The 20,308-nt window shown below is 36.2% G+C and overlaps 1 protein-coding gene across 13 annotated transcripts in view; it reads right to left on the bottom strand.

Annotated features, from left to right (window-relative positions):
* The window catches only part of DZIP3 (DAZ interacting zinc finger protein 3), a 102,039-nt gene that overhangs the window by 48,783 nt on the left and 32,948 nt on the right, over window positions 1–20,308 (bottom strand). For 12 of the 13 annotated variants that reach the window (XR_006888230.1, XR_006888231.1, XM_046658592.1 and 9 more), the window contains 8 exons: window positions 20,005–20,121; window positions 16,489–16,569; window positions 14,662–14,786; window positions 11,376–11,490; window positions 6,292–6,411; window positions 4,843–4,944; window positions 3,105–3,197; window positions 2,224–2,276 (listed from right to left, as the gene is read on the bottom strand). Coding sequence is in view for 11 of the 13 variants with exons in the window: in XM_046658592.1 (XP_046514548.1) it covers window positions 2,224–2,276; window positions 3,105–3,197; window positions 4,843–4,944; window positions 6,292–6,411; window positions 11,376–11,490; window positions 14,662–14,786; window positions 16,489–16,569; window positions 20,005–20,121 (806 nt within the window). In the remaining 2 variants the exon portion in view is untranslated. The remainder of the gene's footprint in view (window positions 1–2,223; window positions 2,277–3,104; window positions 3,198–4,842; window positions 4,945–6,291; window positions 6,412–11,375; window positions 11,491–14,661; window positions 14,787–16,488; window positions 16,570–20,004; window positions 20,122–20,308) is intronic. The other variant, XM_046658596.1, reaches the window with a different exon arrangement.

The raw sequence follows: 20,308 nt of genomic DNA, 5'->3' as shown, positions 1-20,308 counted from the left end.
CAGAATAACAGTTACATAGGGAGGAGAAGAAGAGAAGTTAGGAAAGGGACCCACTGAGTGTTTCTGGAGTGCTGGCAAAATTCTATTTTTTGACTTGGGTGAGGCCACAAAAATGTTTCCTTTATAATTATTTGTTAAACTCTGCATTTATATTTTGTGAGTTTTTCTTTCTATATACTCTAATAACAATAAAGCATTTTGAACTTAAGAAAGAAACCAAATATTTTGTCATTCATTCATAAAACCCCATGAAGTAGCTCTTCCACTTTTGGTAATGAGATCTAGTTACCAGAGGATTCTCCCACAGAAAAGAACTATAAAACCTGGGCAACTTACAAAAAGTAACTCTCCGAAGGTACTGGAGAGTGGAAGGAACAGACCAACTCTGCTGACGGGGTACATGTTCAGAGGAGAGGAGGAGAGGATTGTATGAAATAAGTTAGTAAGTTCACCAATCTTAGAGCTTTTAGTCTGGGGCGAAGTATAGCCTGGCGGAAAACAAAGGTCTCCATGGCTGAAGGAACCAGAAAATTGAAGCCAGGGAACCACGGTTGCTGAAGAGAATGGAGGAATCCCAGAAGGGAAAGAGTCAGAGAAGAGATCCCCAAATTCTTTCTAGCCACATATCTGACTGACAGCTGAATCACACATGTGTGTAACAGACTCAAAGCAGCTCAGCTAAAGGCAAAAGATCTGTTGAGCCTGGAACCACCACCCAAGAAAAAGAGTTCACAGTTCACATCCAACCAAGTTAACAGCCTGTCAAAACAAAAGTAACATACCCTTGGCAGAAGAATGGAATTCAGAATCTCTACATCTGTCATATATTTATTGGGTACCAGCTATATGCCAGGTACCCATACGGCATTATGCCATGTACTGGGAATATACTACTAGGCAAGACAAAGTCCTTGCTTTCATGGAGGTTATATTCAAGTGGAGAAGACAGCCAAGAAAGTATAATAAAACTCAGTAAAAGTTTTGATAGAAGTAGAGGGAGTATGTGATAGGAACACCTAATCTAACGTAAGTAAGGCTTTTCCAGAAGTTTTAACCAGGCAAAGCCAAAGGAGTAGAGTATTCCAGGCAAGCTCTGGAGGTAAAATAGATGGTCACTCAGAAACTAAAAGAGACTCAGTATAGCTGCATATTTAGGAAGAAAAAGATGATAAGAGATGGCAAGAACCAAGCTAAGAGTCTGAACTTAATTAAGAGCAATGAAAAGCCTCTGAAAGATTTTCAAGCAGAGAAGTGACATATTTCAATTTCCATTTTAGGAAAGTGCTCTTGATGGCTATGTAAACAACAGACTGATGAAAGGTAATGCTAGGGACAGAAAGATCAGTTTACAAACTGTTTCACAATTCCAAGTGAGAAATAACTTCATTTAGTTTAGTGGAAGTGCAGGGGCAAAATTAAGGAGGGATTTACAATATACTTAAGAAGTTGAATTGATGGACTTAAAAAAAGTTACAGAGCAGTTTTGAAAAGAAAGATTGTGAGTCCAATTGTGGGCATGCTGAACTATAGATATTTTTGAAAAATAAAAGTGGAGATACTCAGCATGCAGGTAGATAGATCTAGATTTTAGGAGTGAGATCTATGCTACAGATAAAGATTTGGGCTTCACCAGCTCATAAGGGAAAATTGATTCTTTAGCTAACAATGCAATGTCCCTGGTAGACTGAAAAATGGTTGACATTTACACTTTAAACAGAAGAAAAGAGAATTGATGGATTAGGAGAACTTTTTATACTGAAATTTCTAACATCAACTGCCACACTCCACACCTCTTAGATTCCCAGCTTACACTATCTATTCCTCTGCAATACAGTTTTCTCATCTAAGAAACAAGACGATTCTAACTGTCAGACAACCTTAAAGGCATGGATGAGTTTGAAAGCTAGGAGAAAGTTTTATCATCATAACATCCTAATTTAAATAACTTTAAGAAAAAGATGTTTTGTTTTCAGGAAAGGATTATTTTCATACTTAGGGGAAAAGTATCCACATAATTTCTCCTTTCCTGCTTTAGAATTTAAATGTCTTCAAAGTGAGGAGAGAGAGGGAGACAAGTGTTAATTAAATACAATTTCTTCACACAACTAATACTACCTTTAAATTTAATGCAGCTCCAACAAGTGACAGAAACACAGAAGAAAGAAGCGAATGAAAAATATATACATGCTCAGGAAAAAGTGGAATATTTGATTTCAAACTTACCTTGCTCCTAAATTTTCAATGGTTATATATTCATCCTTTCTCACAACTTCAAACTGTAAGTGATGGGAAAAAAAACAGCCCTAAAGTACTTCAATTTTCAAAATTCTTTAATGTTACTTCTTAGCCTTAACATTTGAAAAAAGACAATTAGAATGAAGCTATAGAGAATATAAAACAAATAAAAACAGAAGTAACACAGTGAACTGTAAACAATCCTAATCAAACAACATACTAGAGCTGATCTTAAAAAGCACTTCTACTTTACATCACTATGGGATTTAAACGCCAAATCTGAAATACAAAAAGAACATATCTAACGATAAAGAAAGAAATCATGTCTATTTCTATTTATCATTTTGGTCTATTTACTTATAAATAAAAATTCAACAAGATATTTCATTAATTAAAAAAATGGATATCATTTGAGTGCATTTTAGGTACAGTATGTGATGTTCTATAGATATTTTCATAGAAAGATACTTACAGACTAAAAGAGGTTCAGAAAGTCTAAAACTATTTTTAACCTGAGGCACAACAGAATTAGATTATCATCCTTGGTTCATGACACACTTTCCGCATTGGTACAGCCACGGCCTGCTTTGTCTGTTTCTGTGTGTGTGGTGTGTGTGTGTGTGTGTGTGTGTGTGTGTGTGTGTGTGTGTGTGTGTGTTTCTCTCTCTCTTTATTTTTAAAATTTTCTTCTTCTTAAGGACTACTTAGATACTTCTTTGGAGAAATCAAAGCAATAGAAAGGTCAGAAAGCTTAGTCATCATCAAAGAGAATATGGCTAAAATACTATTATTATGATTCCCAAAACTGTTTGAAGTCAAAAAGACCATTCTAGTGAAGGAAAGCAAGAAAAAAAAGAAAAAATACTCACCAAAATTTTAACAATTCCAGGGACATCACATTGTAGCATCCTTACCATGTCACCTGTACATCCTTCCTTCAAACATTTTTTCCCACTAAAACTCTAAAATTATCAATAGAAAAAAAATTAGCAATAGAAAAAACAATACAAACAATAAAAATAGAAAAAAATCACTGATGTGCAAATCCAATTACATTTAAATAAAATTAGAAGCAGATGTTGCTAGATGGTAAAACAAAGACGTGAATAAACATTTGAGAGTTAGCTGTTCAAAGACATTGCATTTCATATATCAATGGATTTCTTATTTAAAATGCATGATCGCACTTCACTCTCATCATTTCTACTTCAAAACCTTCAAGTAGCTATTTACAGCTTAAAATGTATTTGCTGCCCTCAGGGAAAGTAACTTCAAGTAAAATGTACTAATTAAGTAAGCATAAAAAGGAATACTGAATTTCTATCAGATACACAAGGATTCCAGGGAAAAGAAAACAATAAAAATGTTGAGTCCTTTCTTTGATTCTGACCTTGCTATTTCCTCTGGTTAACTTACTTAGTTTTCTTTCACATCTCTATCTAAAGTTGAGCAATATTGATTGCCATAAGAATCAAAAAAAGTGAAAAGTATTTACACATTGCTTAAAGAAAATGAATAATAATACTTTATACAGTGATTTTTTACAGCACACAAAGCAAGTTCATCTGTGCTATTGTTAATCCTCACAACAATCTTATGAACTAAGTATTACTATCCTCACTTTATGGCTTAGAAAAATGAGTCTCAGTATGGTTAAATCACTAGTCTGATGTAAAAAATACTAGTAAGTGGCTCTATCTGGACTTGAAGCCAGATCTTCCAACTCCACACACAATGCTCTTTCTACTACACCACAAATATAAGGGTTTTCGGTTGTTTGCACAACATGAACACTTCTAGAACCAAACAGTATAGACCCAACTTATGGTCATTACTCACTAAAGAGTAGTTAATATAGAACTAGACTTGGATTTCTACTTTATTTATTTTTTTTAAAGATTTTATTTTTTCCTTTTTTCTCCCCAAAGCCCCCCAGTACATAGTTATATATTCTTCGTTGTGGGTCCTTCTAGTTGTGGCATATGGCACGCTGCCTCAGCATAGCTTGATGAGCAGTGCCATGTCTGCGCCCAGGATTCGAACCAACGAAACACTGGGCTGCCTGCAGCGGAGCGTACGCACTTAACCAGTTGGCCACAGGGCTAGCCCCTTCACTTTATTTTTAATGGTAAAAAATTCAATTTAGTTGCATGACTTTAGGTAAATATAAATAATTACAAATATATTTTTGAAGACTATAAAATTTATCATTGTTCTCTACCCTTAAAATATCCTTAAAATTGTATAACTGTGCTTTCCGTTTATTAAGCAATTCTATTCTTTGATTCTCTGTCCTGTATGTGAAGATATGCAACAATATTTCCACTCTTAAGAGTATAAACTTCTAAAGGTTAGGGAACAAATTGACAGAAATCCCTAAGCAAAGCAACAGCAAAGTATCCCCTACCAAGATCTGTTTAATAAATGATGATGACTAACAGGGAATAGGGTAGAGAAAAGCATCAGAGAGAACAGGAAAAGAAGAATGGAGGGAGAAAAAAAAGGAGGAAGTATGTGAACAGGAAGAACTGAAGGGGAAAGAGGAAAAAGAAAAGCTAGAGCATGAAATGCTGTAGTAAAAGTTTGAAAGAAAAACAAACATAATACCTGATCATTTTCACCTGGATATTTTAAATTCTTGAACTTTTTCCAACAAATTTTATGAAAATAAACACAACAGCTTTTACTGCACATTAACTGAAAAAATCCCTAGAAAAGAAAAAAGTAAGCTGTTGATATAGAAATAGTAATTCATGTAGATATAGAAAATACCACCTTACATCACTTTTAAAATTATTCTATAACTGGATCTTTTACATGGCATTCAAAATTTATCAAAAAATCACTGCTAATCAAAGAAATTTACAAGCTATTTTTACATCACTAAAGACAGAAAAGTTAGGACAGAAAAAAGGGAACAATTTGAACAAGTCAATGCAATATTTTTCATATGCTGCATACAACAAAATATCAGAAACTTAGTGAGTGACCTTCGTAGAGGAACATGCTGTCTACCCCTCCTCTTCGCCTCCACCTTTACATTTCTCTTTTCCTCCCTCTCCAATTCCATACCATTTTCCCCTGTGTCTCTGTTACCAATCACCAGACCTCAGATTTGCTCTCCTGGTGACAGATAGCTACTACATTATCCCAAGGTATAGATTTCTTGTTCTTCCCAGTGTGTTCGCCCTGGGAACTACAGCCCTGCTTCCTTTAAATAGGTGGACTACTTGGATAACAAAAACCTAAATTGTGTGGCCAGGACTTCCTGCTGCTACAGGCTATCCAAATGATTGGAACCCTGAAGGCTCCCTGGGAAACCTTATGACCATATCACCATGTCACCTACACCAAGACTGAACTTGCCCCACCCTGAGCACTACACTTGACCAGGCCCACTTCCCAATATCTGTCTTACCATACGAGTAGATCCTGGTTTTCTCCTCCTCCCCACCAACCCTGTTTGCTGTATACATCATGCCTTGCATGTTTGATTTGCACTGATGGTCACATCCCAACCTATCTTGTGATTTCCCATAGTCTTATTCTGATACATCTAGAGAGAATTAGATTTGTAGTACTTTGAATTATTGAATTTCTTCAAATCAAGGCTGGTTACATTTTTTCCACTCAAGGCCCACAGAAGAGATAATGATCACTTACTTAGTAACATAATTCTTGAAGAGTGACAACTTTTCCCCTTAGTAAAATACTAATATTCTCAGCCTGTAACATTTCTAACTATAAAGAATATTTTAGATAATTTCCACTGTATGATTGCAGGGATATTATTAACTATAACTTCAGAGACATGTGAACATTACAAAAACCTTGGCAAAACCAATTCATTCTTTTATTGACTCACAGAATATAAACAATGCCTGCTCACTAAGAATCTAAGCTCTCGGAGACACTCAACTTCTCAACTGCATTACTACTGTAATTAAACTAAGTACTCTTTTAAACAACATTTTGATGCATGATAATATTTTTTATCTAAGTTTAATTTTATAATTACATTTTTAAAAATACTCAGTTAATTGATAATTATAGTACCTTATAGTTGGTGTTCTTTAAAATGTCAGCTTCACAAGATCGCTCACAATCTAGATAACTGCAAATGGTCAGCTTCATTATATTACTTTCAGTTGTTTTGATAAAATTATTAAGGAGATCCTAGATTTTAAAAATAAAACTAAATGTTATGTATTAGTAATAAAACTAAGATACTTCCAATATCTTACCTTAAATAATATCCATTTGATATCCCTTTTTGAAGGCATTGCATAAGTTTTTTTAAAAAACAGTAATAGAACATATTTTCCTCATTCAAAGTAAACAATACATAGGAAGGCCCTAAATTAGAAATGCTAGATTTCTTACTGAATATAAACAAGCAGAAAAGAACAAAGTCTATCTCTGAAATAAGTCTATATCTCTCGTCACGATCCTAACCCATAGCATAGCACCTGACGTGCTTATCAAGAATTACTTGCTGTGATATATATACAGAGACAACAAATTGCTGGGAACTCAGGAGAGTCTTTGCTAGAAGTGGACCCCAGGATACTATGTTGGCAATGGGACTACTGTAGTGGTGCAATATGCCACTCCCAAACATAATGGGCAGAAGTAGGGTAGAGAAATACTGTTCCAATGTTCAGAGTTACAACTTTGGAATACAATTTCATACTTTAAAATGCTGATTAAATGTAGGTGAAAGACATCATCAAGTCTAAGTTAAACAGGTCCTTGGATCAGGTCCTAAATACTTATTTCTTAGAGGGAGAGTATTACAAAATTTCAAACTGTAGTATTTCTAATGCACTCAGGGTACACAATATGATAAATAAGGCTCTATAGACTATTTCATGAAACTAGTCACCATTCATAACCTTCTTTCAATAGCACTCAGAATTTTAAATTCATGGCCTATATTGAAGAATAAAGATGCTTTGACCAAGTCGACTAGAACATTTTAAATATCAAGAAAAGAGAGAAAGAAATGAGAAGCATTTAAGGACCTATTAATACGAAGGTAGTATACCCTGTCAGGATAGCCAATACCCAAGTGGAGATACCAAAACAAAAGGATGAAATTCATAGCATGTACATAACTACTGCAGTTTCACAGATCTCAAACCTAATGGTTTAATACTGATCAATTGATTCTCCCATCAAATCTGTTTCTTGTTCCTTATCCCTCATCTCCTGCCCCCAGGTTTTGGCATTCATTCGTCCAACAAATATTTACAGAGAGCCTGTTATCGGCCAGGTTGTTACGAATGTTAAGGAATGTTATGGACGTTAAGGATACAGCAGTGAACTTAGCCCTCATGGGACTTATATCAGTCTCATCTACCACTATCTATTTAGCTTCAAGCCGGAAATCTTGAAGTCATCCATTGCATAATGGATTCCATCACCCTTTACAAGCAATATATCAGCAAGTACTGTTGAGTCTTCTTCCCAAATAGATTGCAAATTCTTCCATTTCTCATCAGACCACGCTGAGGCAGCGTCCCACATGCCACAACTAGAAGAACCCACAACGAAGAATACACAACTATGTACCGGGGGGGCTTTGGGGAGAAAAAGGAAAAAATAAAATCTTAAAAAAAAAACCAAAAAACAAAAAAACTTGTTTCAAAAAAAAAAAAAAATTCTACAGAAGGACAGGAAGAAGGGTAATGTTAAAAATAATAACCATATAAAAAGATATTGCCCTGCAAGGGTGCCAGCATCTCTAGGGGTACTATCTTCCCCCACCAGGGTGAGTTCATCTAAAGGGACACATGAGGACAGGTGCGACTGGGACAGGGCAGGCCTCTGGTATTACTCACCTGGGATTCCTCAGTGCCAGATAAAGGGATACAGGCCAGCCCTCTAAGTTCCCAAAAAAACTAATCACAGTGTCTGAGAAGCAGGACTTTTGGTGGGCTGACAGGCACAGGAACCAGTAATAACAGACTAAGAACATGCTGGCCTAGAGTGGGAGCAGGATCATGGAAGCATTCTGCCCTACCAGATATTAAACCTTTAGCTCCTGGACTTTAGAGAGTGGGCTGGCGGAGACTGCAGGGCAGCTTGAATGGTGGCTGGGTACCCAAGAAACTCATGGCAGCAGCTATTTTTGAAGCAGTACAGGAATATTTTAACATTATAACACTAATATGATAGTACTAGTGTGTATTGTCTGAATATCAGCCATATGCAGAAGGATGAAGTTCAGAAAATCTCCTAGAAAGTGGGCCAAAAAAATAAAAAGCAAAAAAAAAAAAGAAAAAAGAAAAAGGAAGAAAGAAAATCAGAGATTCAGTAAAGGATGTCAAGCATGTAAAAAATACCATTTCAGAAAGAAAAGAGAAAATTAAAAAGAAATAATCAAATAAAGAAATCAAGAAAATGTCCCAGAACATTTTCAAAATATAAGTTCAGAACATTAGAGATACACAGAATATCATAAAAATTCCCAGAAAGAAAAAAATAAAACAGGTTCCAGGCAAAAGATTGAGAATCAGAACATGAGATTTCTCAAAAATATTACTGGGAGTTAGAAGATAAGAGAAATACACTTCTAAAACATGAAGGAAAATGATTTTCAACCTACAATTCTTTGCCCAGGCAAGATATAAATAAACTGTACAAAAATTAAATTATTTTGAGACTTGAAAGGTCTCAAAATTTCACCTCCCAAGCAAACACCCTTTTCCAGGAAGCTGCTGGATGAGCTGCACCACCAAAACATGAGAGTAAACCTAGAAAGAGGAAAACTTGAGATCCAGGAAACAGAGGATTCTATGCAGGAGAAAAGTGAAGGCTATTCTGAGCAATCAAGTAAAGGGAAACTTAAGGCCAATTTAATAAAAACTTATAACTATTGGAAGGTAGGATGGGGGAAGGGAAGTGCGTATGTGAAGAGGATGTATAAGAGAGCTAATAAATCCTCATCTTTTGTAGTGAAAAGTCAAAAGATAATATCTAAAATAGAGAAATTTTTTAAATATTTTTTTAAAATATAGGTAAATATCAAAGGAAAATGCGTAGAGAGTTGGAAAAAGTTGCCTCTAGTTAGAAACTACAATTAGAGATGATGGACCATGGACTGTTAATTTCTAAGTTTTTTAGTATTATTTGACAAACTGTGTATACGTATTATTTTGCATAAAATAAAAATTCACAAGCCAGCCCTGACAGGCTACTGGTTCAAGTTTGGCACATTCCACTTTTGCCGAACCACACCTCTTGTCTGTCAGTAGCCATGCTGCGGCAGTGGCTCACATAGAAGAATTAGAAGGACTTACAACTAGAATATACAACTATGTACTGGGGCTTTGAGGAGGGGGTAAAAAAGAAAAAGAGAGGAACATTGGCAACAGATGTTAGCTCAGGGCGAAACCTGCCAGAAAAAAAATGCACTAAAAAAGTTTGGATAATAAAATATCTTTTTTTTTTTTTTTGAGGAAGATTAGCCCTGAGCTAACTACTGCCAATCCTCCTTTTTTTGCTGAGGAAGACTGGCCCTGAGCGAACATCCATGCCCATCTTCCTCTACTTTATACGTGGGACGCCTACCACAGCATGGCTTTTGCCAAGCGGTGCCATGTCTGCACCCGGGATCTGAACCGGGGAACCCTGGGCTGCCAAGAAGCACAACGTGCGAACTTAACTGCTGCACCACTGGGCCAGACCCGAAAAATATCTTAAAAGGAGGAGGAAAAAGAGAAAAACAACCAAGACCAACTAGGGACTGCTTTGCGTAAGCACAGAAGTTCAATAACTAAAAAAAGGTATAAAATTATTACTTTATTATGTCAAAGTTAAAAGTCATGATTATCCTGAAAAATGCCAAAAATGATCTGCTGATTCTATTGATTGCTGCGAGTGGTATATTAAAGTAATTCACTGTGATTGGAGAGTTTTCTGTCTCTCCTTCCAGTTCTCTCAGTTTTTGTCCCATAAGAAGCTATATTATTAGGTATTTACAAATTTTGAGTTGTTGTAGCTTCCCAGATAATTAAACTTTGTATTTTTATGAAATATCCCTCTTTATTTTGAGGAATGTATTTGGCTTTAAAGTCAGCTAAAATATAAAGATCCAGAAAGGTTTAAAGTAGAAGTTTGGAAAGAGATATGTCATTCAAACACTAACCAAGAGAAACCTAGTATAGATGTTTTCATATTAAACAAATTTAAAAAGTGACCAATTGGCTTATCAGAGAGGCAAAAATTACTCAAAAAGCAAAAATACCCAAAGGTGTGAGGAAATGGAAATTCTCATTTGTCTTAAGAATATAAACTGATACAAACTTTCTGAGAGGAAATATGAAGATATATGTCCACAATTTTACAAGTGTATGAATACTTGCTCCACAATTCCATCTTTAGAAATTTATCCTAAGGGAATGATGTAAGAAATACACAAAGATCACTTTCATAACAGTGAAAAACCGGAATGGTTAGGGTAAACTAAATGTTCAATAGCAGGGAAGTGGTTAAACAAATGAGTTACCACAGCTACATAACGGACTATGGAAAAAATTATACCATATAATAATCTAATTATTGGGAAATTCACAATAATATATATTTCCAGACTACAAATCAATGTGTATAACATCATATCAATTTACTAAAAATAAAGGGTATGACTGTTTATACATGCATGTCTAGAAAGACATAAATGAAAATACTAACAGTAGTTTCTCCATTTCAAGAAATATAGATAAATTTTATCTTTGGGCATTTTCACATTTTTCAAGTTTTCTGATGTAAGCATTTAGCACTTTTAAATTTAAAACAACAAAATAATGGTAAATATAATTAGAAAAAAAGAAGTTAACTAAGACATTTAGCTTTAGCCATGTGAAGTACTGGACTAGTACAGATTTTAATCTTCCGTTATTTGGAAACAAATCTTCTTGTTATTTGCTAACACAGCCACCTCACTTCTCTCTACTTGTTGAATCATACTCACATTCTGCACTAGGTAACGGAATCAAGATTATTTCTTATATAAAAGGTAATTTCCAATAAAAGAATGTCCTTCCTACAGAATATGGCATAGCATGAACTGCACTTTATCAAAGAATGATTCTAATTAGTCACAGAGGAAACGTTATTCTTAAATAATTTCTTACTTTAAAAGTTGTAGGCAAATCTTCATCTTCTGTAGGATCTATGTCAAACCAATGATCATTTGTATCTCCTATTTCTTGTAAGCTTTTATGAAATTCCAGCAGCCCTCCATTATATCTGTAAGGCATTTTAAAATAAGGTTAGTTTGAATGCGACTCTGCAACTGGATAGTTTACCAATAAGACAACAAGTAACCCATTTTTTTGTGGTAAGTAGGGTGGTGATAACCTCTGGCATGCTATAGAAATACAAATACTAGGACTCTCACCTGTGGTAGATTGGGATGAAATACAGGTGGAAGGGGAGGCAATAGATTATGTAGTAGCTCAAGCTTGAACAGTATGGGGGCCATGGTAATTAAAGGGACTGTAGAGTTGGTTGGCTTTTGTTTACTGTCTTGGAAGCCTTGAAGAAAGAGAATGACAGGCACAGGTCAGCCAACTATTGACTCAGGATACACTGTGAAAGACAGAGACCTCTATGGCAGCATTTAAAGAGACCCTCATCTCCTGTAGCCATCTGTGCTGAAAATTAGGCCCAGATTTAATCACAAGATAGAACAAACTGCAAAAGAGACCAAATGTACATCCTCAACAGGACTACCGCTACCAACTCAGGACACTCCGTGAAAGCTAAAAAGTCTCTATGGCAACATTGAAAGAACACTCACTGACTCTCACATAATGGCTGACTGTACTGAAAGTGAGGCCTAGTATTTAATCATAAGGGTAGAACAACAGCAAAGACCAAAAGCCTCGACAGGACTATTATGCTAAAATCAGGGTTTTGATTTGGAGACATTTAGGTGAATATGCTAGCAACAATTAATCCCTAAATTTCCCTGAACCTTCTGGCTGGCAAAGACCTCTTCCTTGCTAGAGGAGAGCAGAATCTCTTTACTTAGGGACCACACAAAAATATCATCTAAGGTGCATGTCTCAAAAGATGATGCCCTTTCTTCTCAAGATCCACCCCTATCTCCACTTATTGCCTACAGACCAATAACTCTAGGACGAGGCATAAGCAGAGCCCAAGTAGGAAAACAGAGTCCCTGCCCTGAAAGAAAAAGCTTATTCACCTTAAGAATTGCACCACTAGTATATACTGGCAGGAACATGTGTGAGAGTGAATCTTAAGCGTGGTAAACAAATGGACAAATATACAGCTGAATAGAGAAGTGTATGGGACAACTCTTCCATAATTCAAGATTTACTTTCCTAGCCAGGACACCTGAACCAGTCCTAACATGCTGCTGAGAAGGCCGCTTCAAGTTTTAGACACAACAATAGCCTAAGTAATTGAGGTGGAAATGCTGGAAATTTCTTGGCAGAGTTTATAGAAAGCTCAGGGAGGTGAGGATGTTAAAATGGACTTAGTACGTAAGACCGTAGAACCCACCACTAGACAGTGTCCCCCGGAAAGGTCCAGACGACATCCATCAATTAATGCAATAAGAAATACAGAGAAGGGCACCTGTGTCTTTGAGCAGCTTAGTGGTGGTTGTTCTCTATAGGCCAGGGATGAAAGTAAATGATGCTGCCATACGATTGGGCTTTCTGCTGTCAATGATCTGGAAAAATAGATTCTTTCCAATGCCCATCAGTAAAGAGAATAAAACGTAGTTCACATATCTGAGGGGAGGACAGCAGTACACATTCTTTGTCTTGTCTCAGAACTATGTTAATTTTCTCCACGGTATAGACTAAAGGGATTTTGATCATCCTGACATTCTGCAAAACGTCACACTGGCCCACTATATTGATGACATCTGCTAATGAACAGAAAGTGCAAAGTATTCTGGATACCCTAGCAAAAAAACAAGCATGCCAGAGGATAGAAGATAAACTTTACAAAGAGTCAGGTAACTACCACAGAGGTGACAATTTTAGGAATCCAATGGTTGGACCCAGCAGCAATCCTTCATAAGGATTTGCACAAGTAGACTGCCTAATTCATCCTTCAGCTCTCAGGCAAACATTATTCTCAGGGAGATTTCTCATTCCCGGAACCAGACTGGGGCTCCAGTAAAGACTTTAACTGTTCACTGTATTTTCCTTGATAGTTCTTTATTACATTTCATAATTGATTATTTGTATAACTAATTATTTGATTAAGGTCTATAACCTTTACTATACTGAGTTACAGGAGGACAGTAAATGTCTACTTTGTAAACCATTATACCCTCAACACCAAGCACAGTCTCTAGAATATGATACATGCTTAGCAAATTAAATGAATGATGTTATAAATGGCTAAGGATCTCCATATAGGAAGCAAACAGATAATCCATATAGGTTCCCCTATATAATTTCACTAAATATGTAATACCCTATACTCCCAAAACTCAGCATTTGGACCCTTTCAATGCTTTATAAGCTCATTTATATCATAAACATATATGCCAAGTGATGATAATATTAACAACTACACCCATCATTAGCCAGCCCTGGTAGTCTAGTGGTTAAGAGTCGGCATGCTCACTGCTGTAGCCTGGGATCGTTTCCTGGGCAGGGAACTACACCACTCATCTGTCAGACTGGCAGCTGCATGTTGCTTCGATGCTGAAAGCTATGCCACCAGTATTTCAAATACCAGCAGGGTCACCCATGGTGGACAGGTTTCAGCATAGCTTAAGAGAGTTAAACTAGACTAAGCCAGACTAAGAGAGACTACAAAGAAGGGCCTGGCTACCCACTTTTGAAAAAATTGGCCATGAATAACAACAGAGTATTGTCTGAGATAGTGCTGGAAGATGACAGGATGGTATAAAAAAGACCAGGAAGGGTTCCACTCTGGTGTACACAGAGTCACTAGGAGTTGGAATCGACTTGATGGCACTAAACAAAAAACCACCATCATTTATTTAAGAATAGCATTTTCGTGTCCTGAGCACTGTTGTTAATCACCTAGAACATCATTATGAGGTGAGCACTATTATTAGTTCCATCTCACAAATTAGGAAAAAAGATAAGGCTTAGCAATGTTAAGTTTCCAGGGTCACAGATTAGGTAAGTGGCAGAAAATGTATTTAAACCCTGGTCTGTCAGACTCGAAAGCCTATTTTCCTAATGTTTTTGCTATACTGCCTCTTATTGCCATGACCTGTTAAATTTGATATTTAATATTCTCAAATTTATTGGAGAAATTATTGTCTACAGGAATAAGTGAAGAAAAAGAGAGCCAGTAGAGTACAAATGTTATGATCCCTGATATACTGTGAAAAGTTCACTCCCATTTCATAATGCTGAAAGTTGATAGGCGAGATCTCCCATTAATTGAAATCCTTACCTTTTCTGAGCACATCGAAGCAAACCACGTCCAAAATAAACTAAAGACATAAAGTTTTCACAAATTTCATTTTCTTGGATCACCATCTTCATCACTAGAAATTTATTCTCAGCTTCTGTATAATCCTGTAGTAATATAAAACTAGGTTTGCCTGACGTAACGGGCATTGTTTTTTTCTTTTATAATAAACCATTATTTCCCAACCAAGAGAAGTTAGAACAGCTTTAATATTGATCCAGTCATTTGGACATTTACTTATATCTCCAATCCTAGCACCTCTGTATATGATCATATAGCTAATGTATTCAGTGTTCAAAATAGTCTTCTTTAACCAGCGTTTCAAAGCAAACATTAAAATAGGGTGAATCTTCCTCAGCAAATAAATAAATAAAATTGACAAATATTAGTAGCCAAAAGGAGGGCTTTTCTGATAACTATGGGAGCATAATTCTTTATAATTCTTCCTAATTTTTCTTTCTAATTGGAGCAAAAATTGTCCTAATTTTTCAAATAGGAAATAAGTGACTTCTTGACCACACATACAGTCTCTTTTGAGGAAGCACCATTGCAACCATAAGCAATGTAAGTTTGGAAGTAAAGATTAGGAGCAGTTCTAATAAATGCTTCAGTTATTATTAAAACAAACATAATGGCCTTGGTCTCCTTGGAAAAAAATACCACAAGGCCTTGCTTAAAAATATTCTCTAGCATATCACACTAAACAATAATTAGTATTACATGAAATTATTTAAAATTTATACTTAGGTAATCAAGTAGAGAATACAGATTTGGGAAGACAAAAAATAAAAGAAATAGGGGGCTGGCCCCGTGGCTGAGTGGTTAAGTTCGCGCGCTCCGCTGCAGGCGGCCCAGTGTTTCATCAGTTCAAATCCTGGGCGCGGACATGGCACACTGCTCATCAAACCACGCTGAGGCAGCGTCCCACATGCCACAACTAGAAGAACCCACAACGAAGAATACACAACTATGTACCGGGGGGCTTTGGGGAGAAAAAGGAAAAAATTAAAAAAAAAAAATCTTTAAAAAAAATTAAAAATAAAAAAAATAAATAAATAAAAGAAATAGTAAGGCTGCAAAGAAAATATGAGAAATCATTAAAAATCAGAAAAAGAGAATGTTAAATTGAAAGGATCCTTAGAAATTACCTAGTTAACTCCCAAGTTTTTACTTTTTGCACTTCATTTTATTAAACAAAGAATTTGAGGTAAAAGATATTTTAGGGCTAGCCCCGTGGCATAATGGTTAAGTTTGGTATGCTCCACTTTGGCAACCCAGGTTCACCAGTTCGGATCCCAGGCGCAGACATAGACCAATTGTCAGCCATGCTGTGGAAGCATCCCACATATGAAATGGAGGAACATTGGCACAGATGTTAGCTCAGGGCTAATCTTCCTCAAGCAGGGAAGAGGATTGGCAACAGATGTTAGCTCAGGGTTAACCTTTCTCAGCAAAAAAAAAAAACTGGCATTTTACAAAAGGGGTAAAAATAAGACCAGAGAGAAAATGGATTAAAATGTGTTGTGTAAGTGAAAGATGCTAAACAACCTTCTGTTTTACATAAATGGTAAGCATTTAAAAGATAAATAAAATAACTAAAGTTATAAGTTAAAATTAACTTTCCTCTATCAATATTTTTAGTTTTACAATATAGTCTTTGGCTAACTACTCTATATTATTAATATACAACACAAAAGTCACTCACTGCTTTCAGTGTTTGGAGAATTTCAAAAATCACCATTTTAATTTGTTAAAATGGAGTCAGTGTATGTGAAAAGATTTGTAACAGGCAGATAACACGTTACATACCTCTTTCTTTCCTCTTTCAGTGAGTGCTACTCCATACAAAAACAGTAATGTCAAATAATAACCAATATTAATCTGATGTGCCTAAAAAGATAAAATATATTTAAATTGGTTATTTAGCCTAAGCTACTTCTCAGTATAGCAAGCTTAATTAAATATCCTAGGCCTATTTAGTGATTACTAAAAATAGCAGAAAATTATCATATCAACCATCTAACAATAACTATAGAGACTACATTTTAGACGTATTTGATAATTTGACCCAGATGAAGAAAGAGGACAGTCAATAATCTTGAAATAAAATATTAGAGTTTGATTAAAGAAAATGAAAGCAAATGTCATCAAGATTTGTTATATTAAATCTTTCAAAAGATTTTCATTCTCTCTCATTATATAATATTTTAGGTATCAAGAACACACTAGGTATGAATACTCTTGGGTATTCATCTACCGTCCAGCTTAAAAAATACGATGTTTTCTTAAATCAAAGCCTTTCATTGTCCACGTGTGAGTTTTGCTATAACAGTATAAACGTAAAGCGTATCACTTCTTCAATGAAAAATTAAAACACGTGGATATTTCCTTCATTTAAAAATAGTCTATGCCAAATTACAGAGACAGAGAACAGACTAGGGACAAGGGAGAGAGAGGAGGGCCAGGGATGCATGTGACTATGAAGGGGTAGCAGAAGAGAGATTTTTTTGTGGTGATGGAATAGTTCTTTTATCTTAACTGCAGTAGTGGTTTCACAAATAAACACTTGTGATAAAGTGTTCATGGAACTATACACATCTGTGCCTAAAAAAAGTTAGCCTAACTGGCCTGAGACTGCTCTCCTTAGGAAGGCCTGCTTGCAAGGCTGACCCTTGGCTGGTGTCTGGGAACCTGGATTTCGGGAGTGTTCCCACTGTTCTCTAGCAGACAAGGGTGGCTCACTGTGCCTAGACTGTTTGGGCAAACAATGAAGGCAAAAAAGAAGGGAGTTTCTTCTGGGGGTCTGGAATTTTGATACAAGCTAGGCAGAGGGTGCCTACATGACCAACCTGCAGCAAAAACCGTGGGCACTGAGTCTCCAATGGGCTTTCCTGGGCAGAAACATCACACATACACATGCTGCTGCATTTTTCTTGTAGATGGGGGAGGAGGGAGTATACTCTGTGTGACCCTCATGGTAGGGAGAAAATATAAGGAAGCCTGCAGCTGGATTCCTCCAGACTCTGCCTATGTTTTTTCCCCTTATGATCTGGGTGTGTATCCTTACTACATCACTAAGTAATAAATCTTAGCATGAGTACAACTAACACTGAGTTCTGTGAGTCCTGCTGAACACGGGGGTGGTCTTGGAGACTCCTGACACAACACCTATTGTACCAATGTCAACTTCCTGGTTTTAATAATATATTGTTGTTATGTAAGATGTAACTATTAAGGGAAACTAACTGAAGGGTACACCAGGACCTCTCTGTACTTTTGTACTGTACAGTTGTATTTTTGACCTTCCGTGCATCTAAAATTTTCTCAAAAGTTAAACAACTGTCTATGGAGAAAAATACTATCCATTCTGTTCATAAGCTCTCTACTGACTGAAGATTGTAACCAAATCTTTTGTCACATTAACTTTTTTCACTGAGAGTGTCCTACACTATAAACAAGATTTTTCCAAGGTACATAAGGATGATAAGTGTCTACAGGATATGAGCTTTCTTTTTATACTGATCTAACTATATTCTATCACTTAACACACTTCTTTTGGCCAACAGTATACATTTATGAGAAGTTTGGCTTCAAATTGATCTGAGTGGAAATAGACATGTGTGTTTGTTCTCAATGGACTAAGTGAGTTTATGAACACAAACACCCCTGTAACATCTAACTGGTTTCCATCTTAAAATTCCCAGCTCTGAAGAGGTGCTATAATGCAGTTCAGAGCACAGACTCTGAAGCCAAGACCACATGGGTTTGTATCCTGACTCACTACTTACTACCCAATGAATTAAGCAAGTTATTTAACCTCTATGCCTCAGTTTCTAATCTATAAATTGGGAATAATGAGATGAGGTGCTTCTGAAGAGTAAATGACCTAATCCTTACAAAGTGCGTAGAACAGTATCTGTCATATAGCAAACACTAAGTAAGTGTGAGCTATTATTTTATAACTTTAAAAAAAACTACCTTCATAAAGAACACAATGGAGCCTTTGGCTCATACAATTCTAAATAAAAAGAACATTTTGAGAACAGGATAAGATGCAGAATTGTGATAATGCTATAATTAGAAGTAGACGGCAGAGAACTGAGAAATTTAAAGATGCAAGTGGTACATTTCTAACCTAAATGCCCTGCCCTTTCCTCCCTACCTTCCCCTCCATTAGCAGAGATTATTCCAAATACCGGAATTAAACGGATATAGCGATGTTACTGGCAGCTGTCCCCCACCCCAACACCAACTGCCACTTTCTACACAGTTGCCTCGCCTCTCCTTGGTGGCCTTGAGGAAAAAGGAGAGCCATTGGCGGCTCTGATGACAATTCCAATTCTGCTCACAAATGCTACCAAGAGAGAGAACTCTTCCATTTCCTGGTGTAAGACACCTTTGAAGTAATGCCTAAGGAGAGAAGGCTGATTTATACTGATTTATTGCACTGCTTGGCAACCTGGTCAGTGGGAGAAATAGCAGGTCTGCAACATCCCAGAAGTTATTGGGATTACATGTTGATGCCAGCTCCCTTTGCTTTGTTCCTTCTGTTGACTCCACCCTTTAGGGTGGTGTATATCACCTCTTAGAACCCTGGTCCTGAGAGTGCTAAAGAAGGATTATGTTTCCCCCTCCTTATGCATCATTATAATATGAGATCTGGTGTCTCAGGCTACCTTGATTGGTACCTGGGTAGTCCTTTCCTGAAGATAACTCTAATCCATTTTCTACATGTGTGCAAAACTGAGTTTACTTCATGGATCCAAATTATTCAAAGAACTGGTTTTTCCTTTTACTGTCATGTAGTATTGGTTTTGATTTTTGATACAAGGTTTATTTTTCCTCAGATTTTTCTATTTATTTCTAAAGTATAATTTGACGTTGAACATATAAATATATCTTGTCAATTTTATTTTACATCATTACTCACTAACAGATGAGAGAAGTTCCAATTTTTGCAAATATAAAAATATCAGAAGAAAGAGGAACTGATTAATAATTAGGGGGAAAGGAAGGAGCAGTTTTGAAGTTTATGATTCTCCACCTCTGACTGAGAAAGCCCATTTTTACTAGTTTGTTTCTCTTTATTTAAGATAGATAATTTTAATGGTAGGGAAGGGGACTAGAACAGGCTCATTAAAGAGGTGGAGTCACAAGAAAGTACAAGAGACAGGAAGGAAATCAGTTTATGTGTACCTCTCTCTAAAGGTAAAAGAGGAAAATACAAAATGGCCTACACCTTAAAATAAGCATGGATTGGCTGTTCTCTCATTGAAAAATGTTGTCCAAGTCCATTATTTCAAACTTTCAAAATAAAACACTTACAGTATAATTGGGAGCTTGAATGTTCCGAAGTGCTGCCTCCAGTTGTGTTATGAAGAAACGTAAAGTCAAAGCAGGAACAACTTCCTCCCCATTCTGGCTGTTAGCTGCAACTTCTCTCTGTGGAAAATAATTCAGTTAAAAATTTCCTTAAGTTAGAACAGATATCTACACATATTTTTATTACACATATAATACATGCTCATTGTAGAAAATTTGCAGAATAAAGATGGTTTTAAAAAAATCCACACCACCTAGATACAACTGTTCTCATATTTGTTGTTTTTAAGTTGTCCGACAAATGTTC

The sequence above is a fragment of the Equus quagga genome, chromosome 4, assembly GCF_021613505.1.
Source record: "Equus quagga isolate Etosha38 chromosome 4, UCLA_HA_Equagga_1.0, whole genome shotgun sequence".
NCBI classification, from domain to species: domain Eukaryota; kingdom Metazoa; phylum Chordata; class Mammalia; order Perissodactyla; family Equidae; genus Equus; species Equus quagga.
This window is presented reverse-complemented; position numbering and strand designations above follow the sequence as displayed.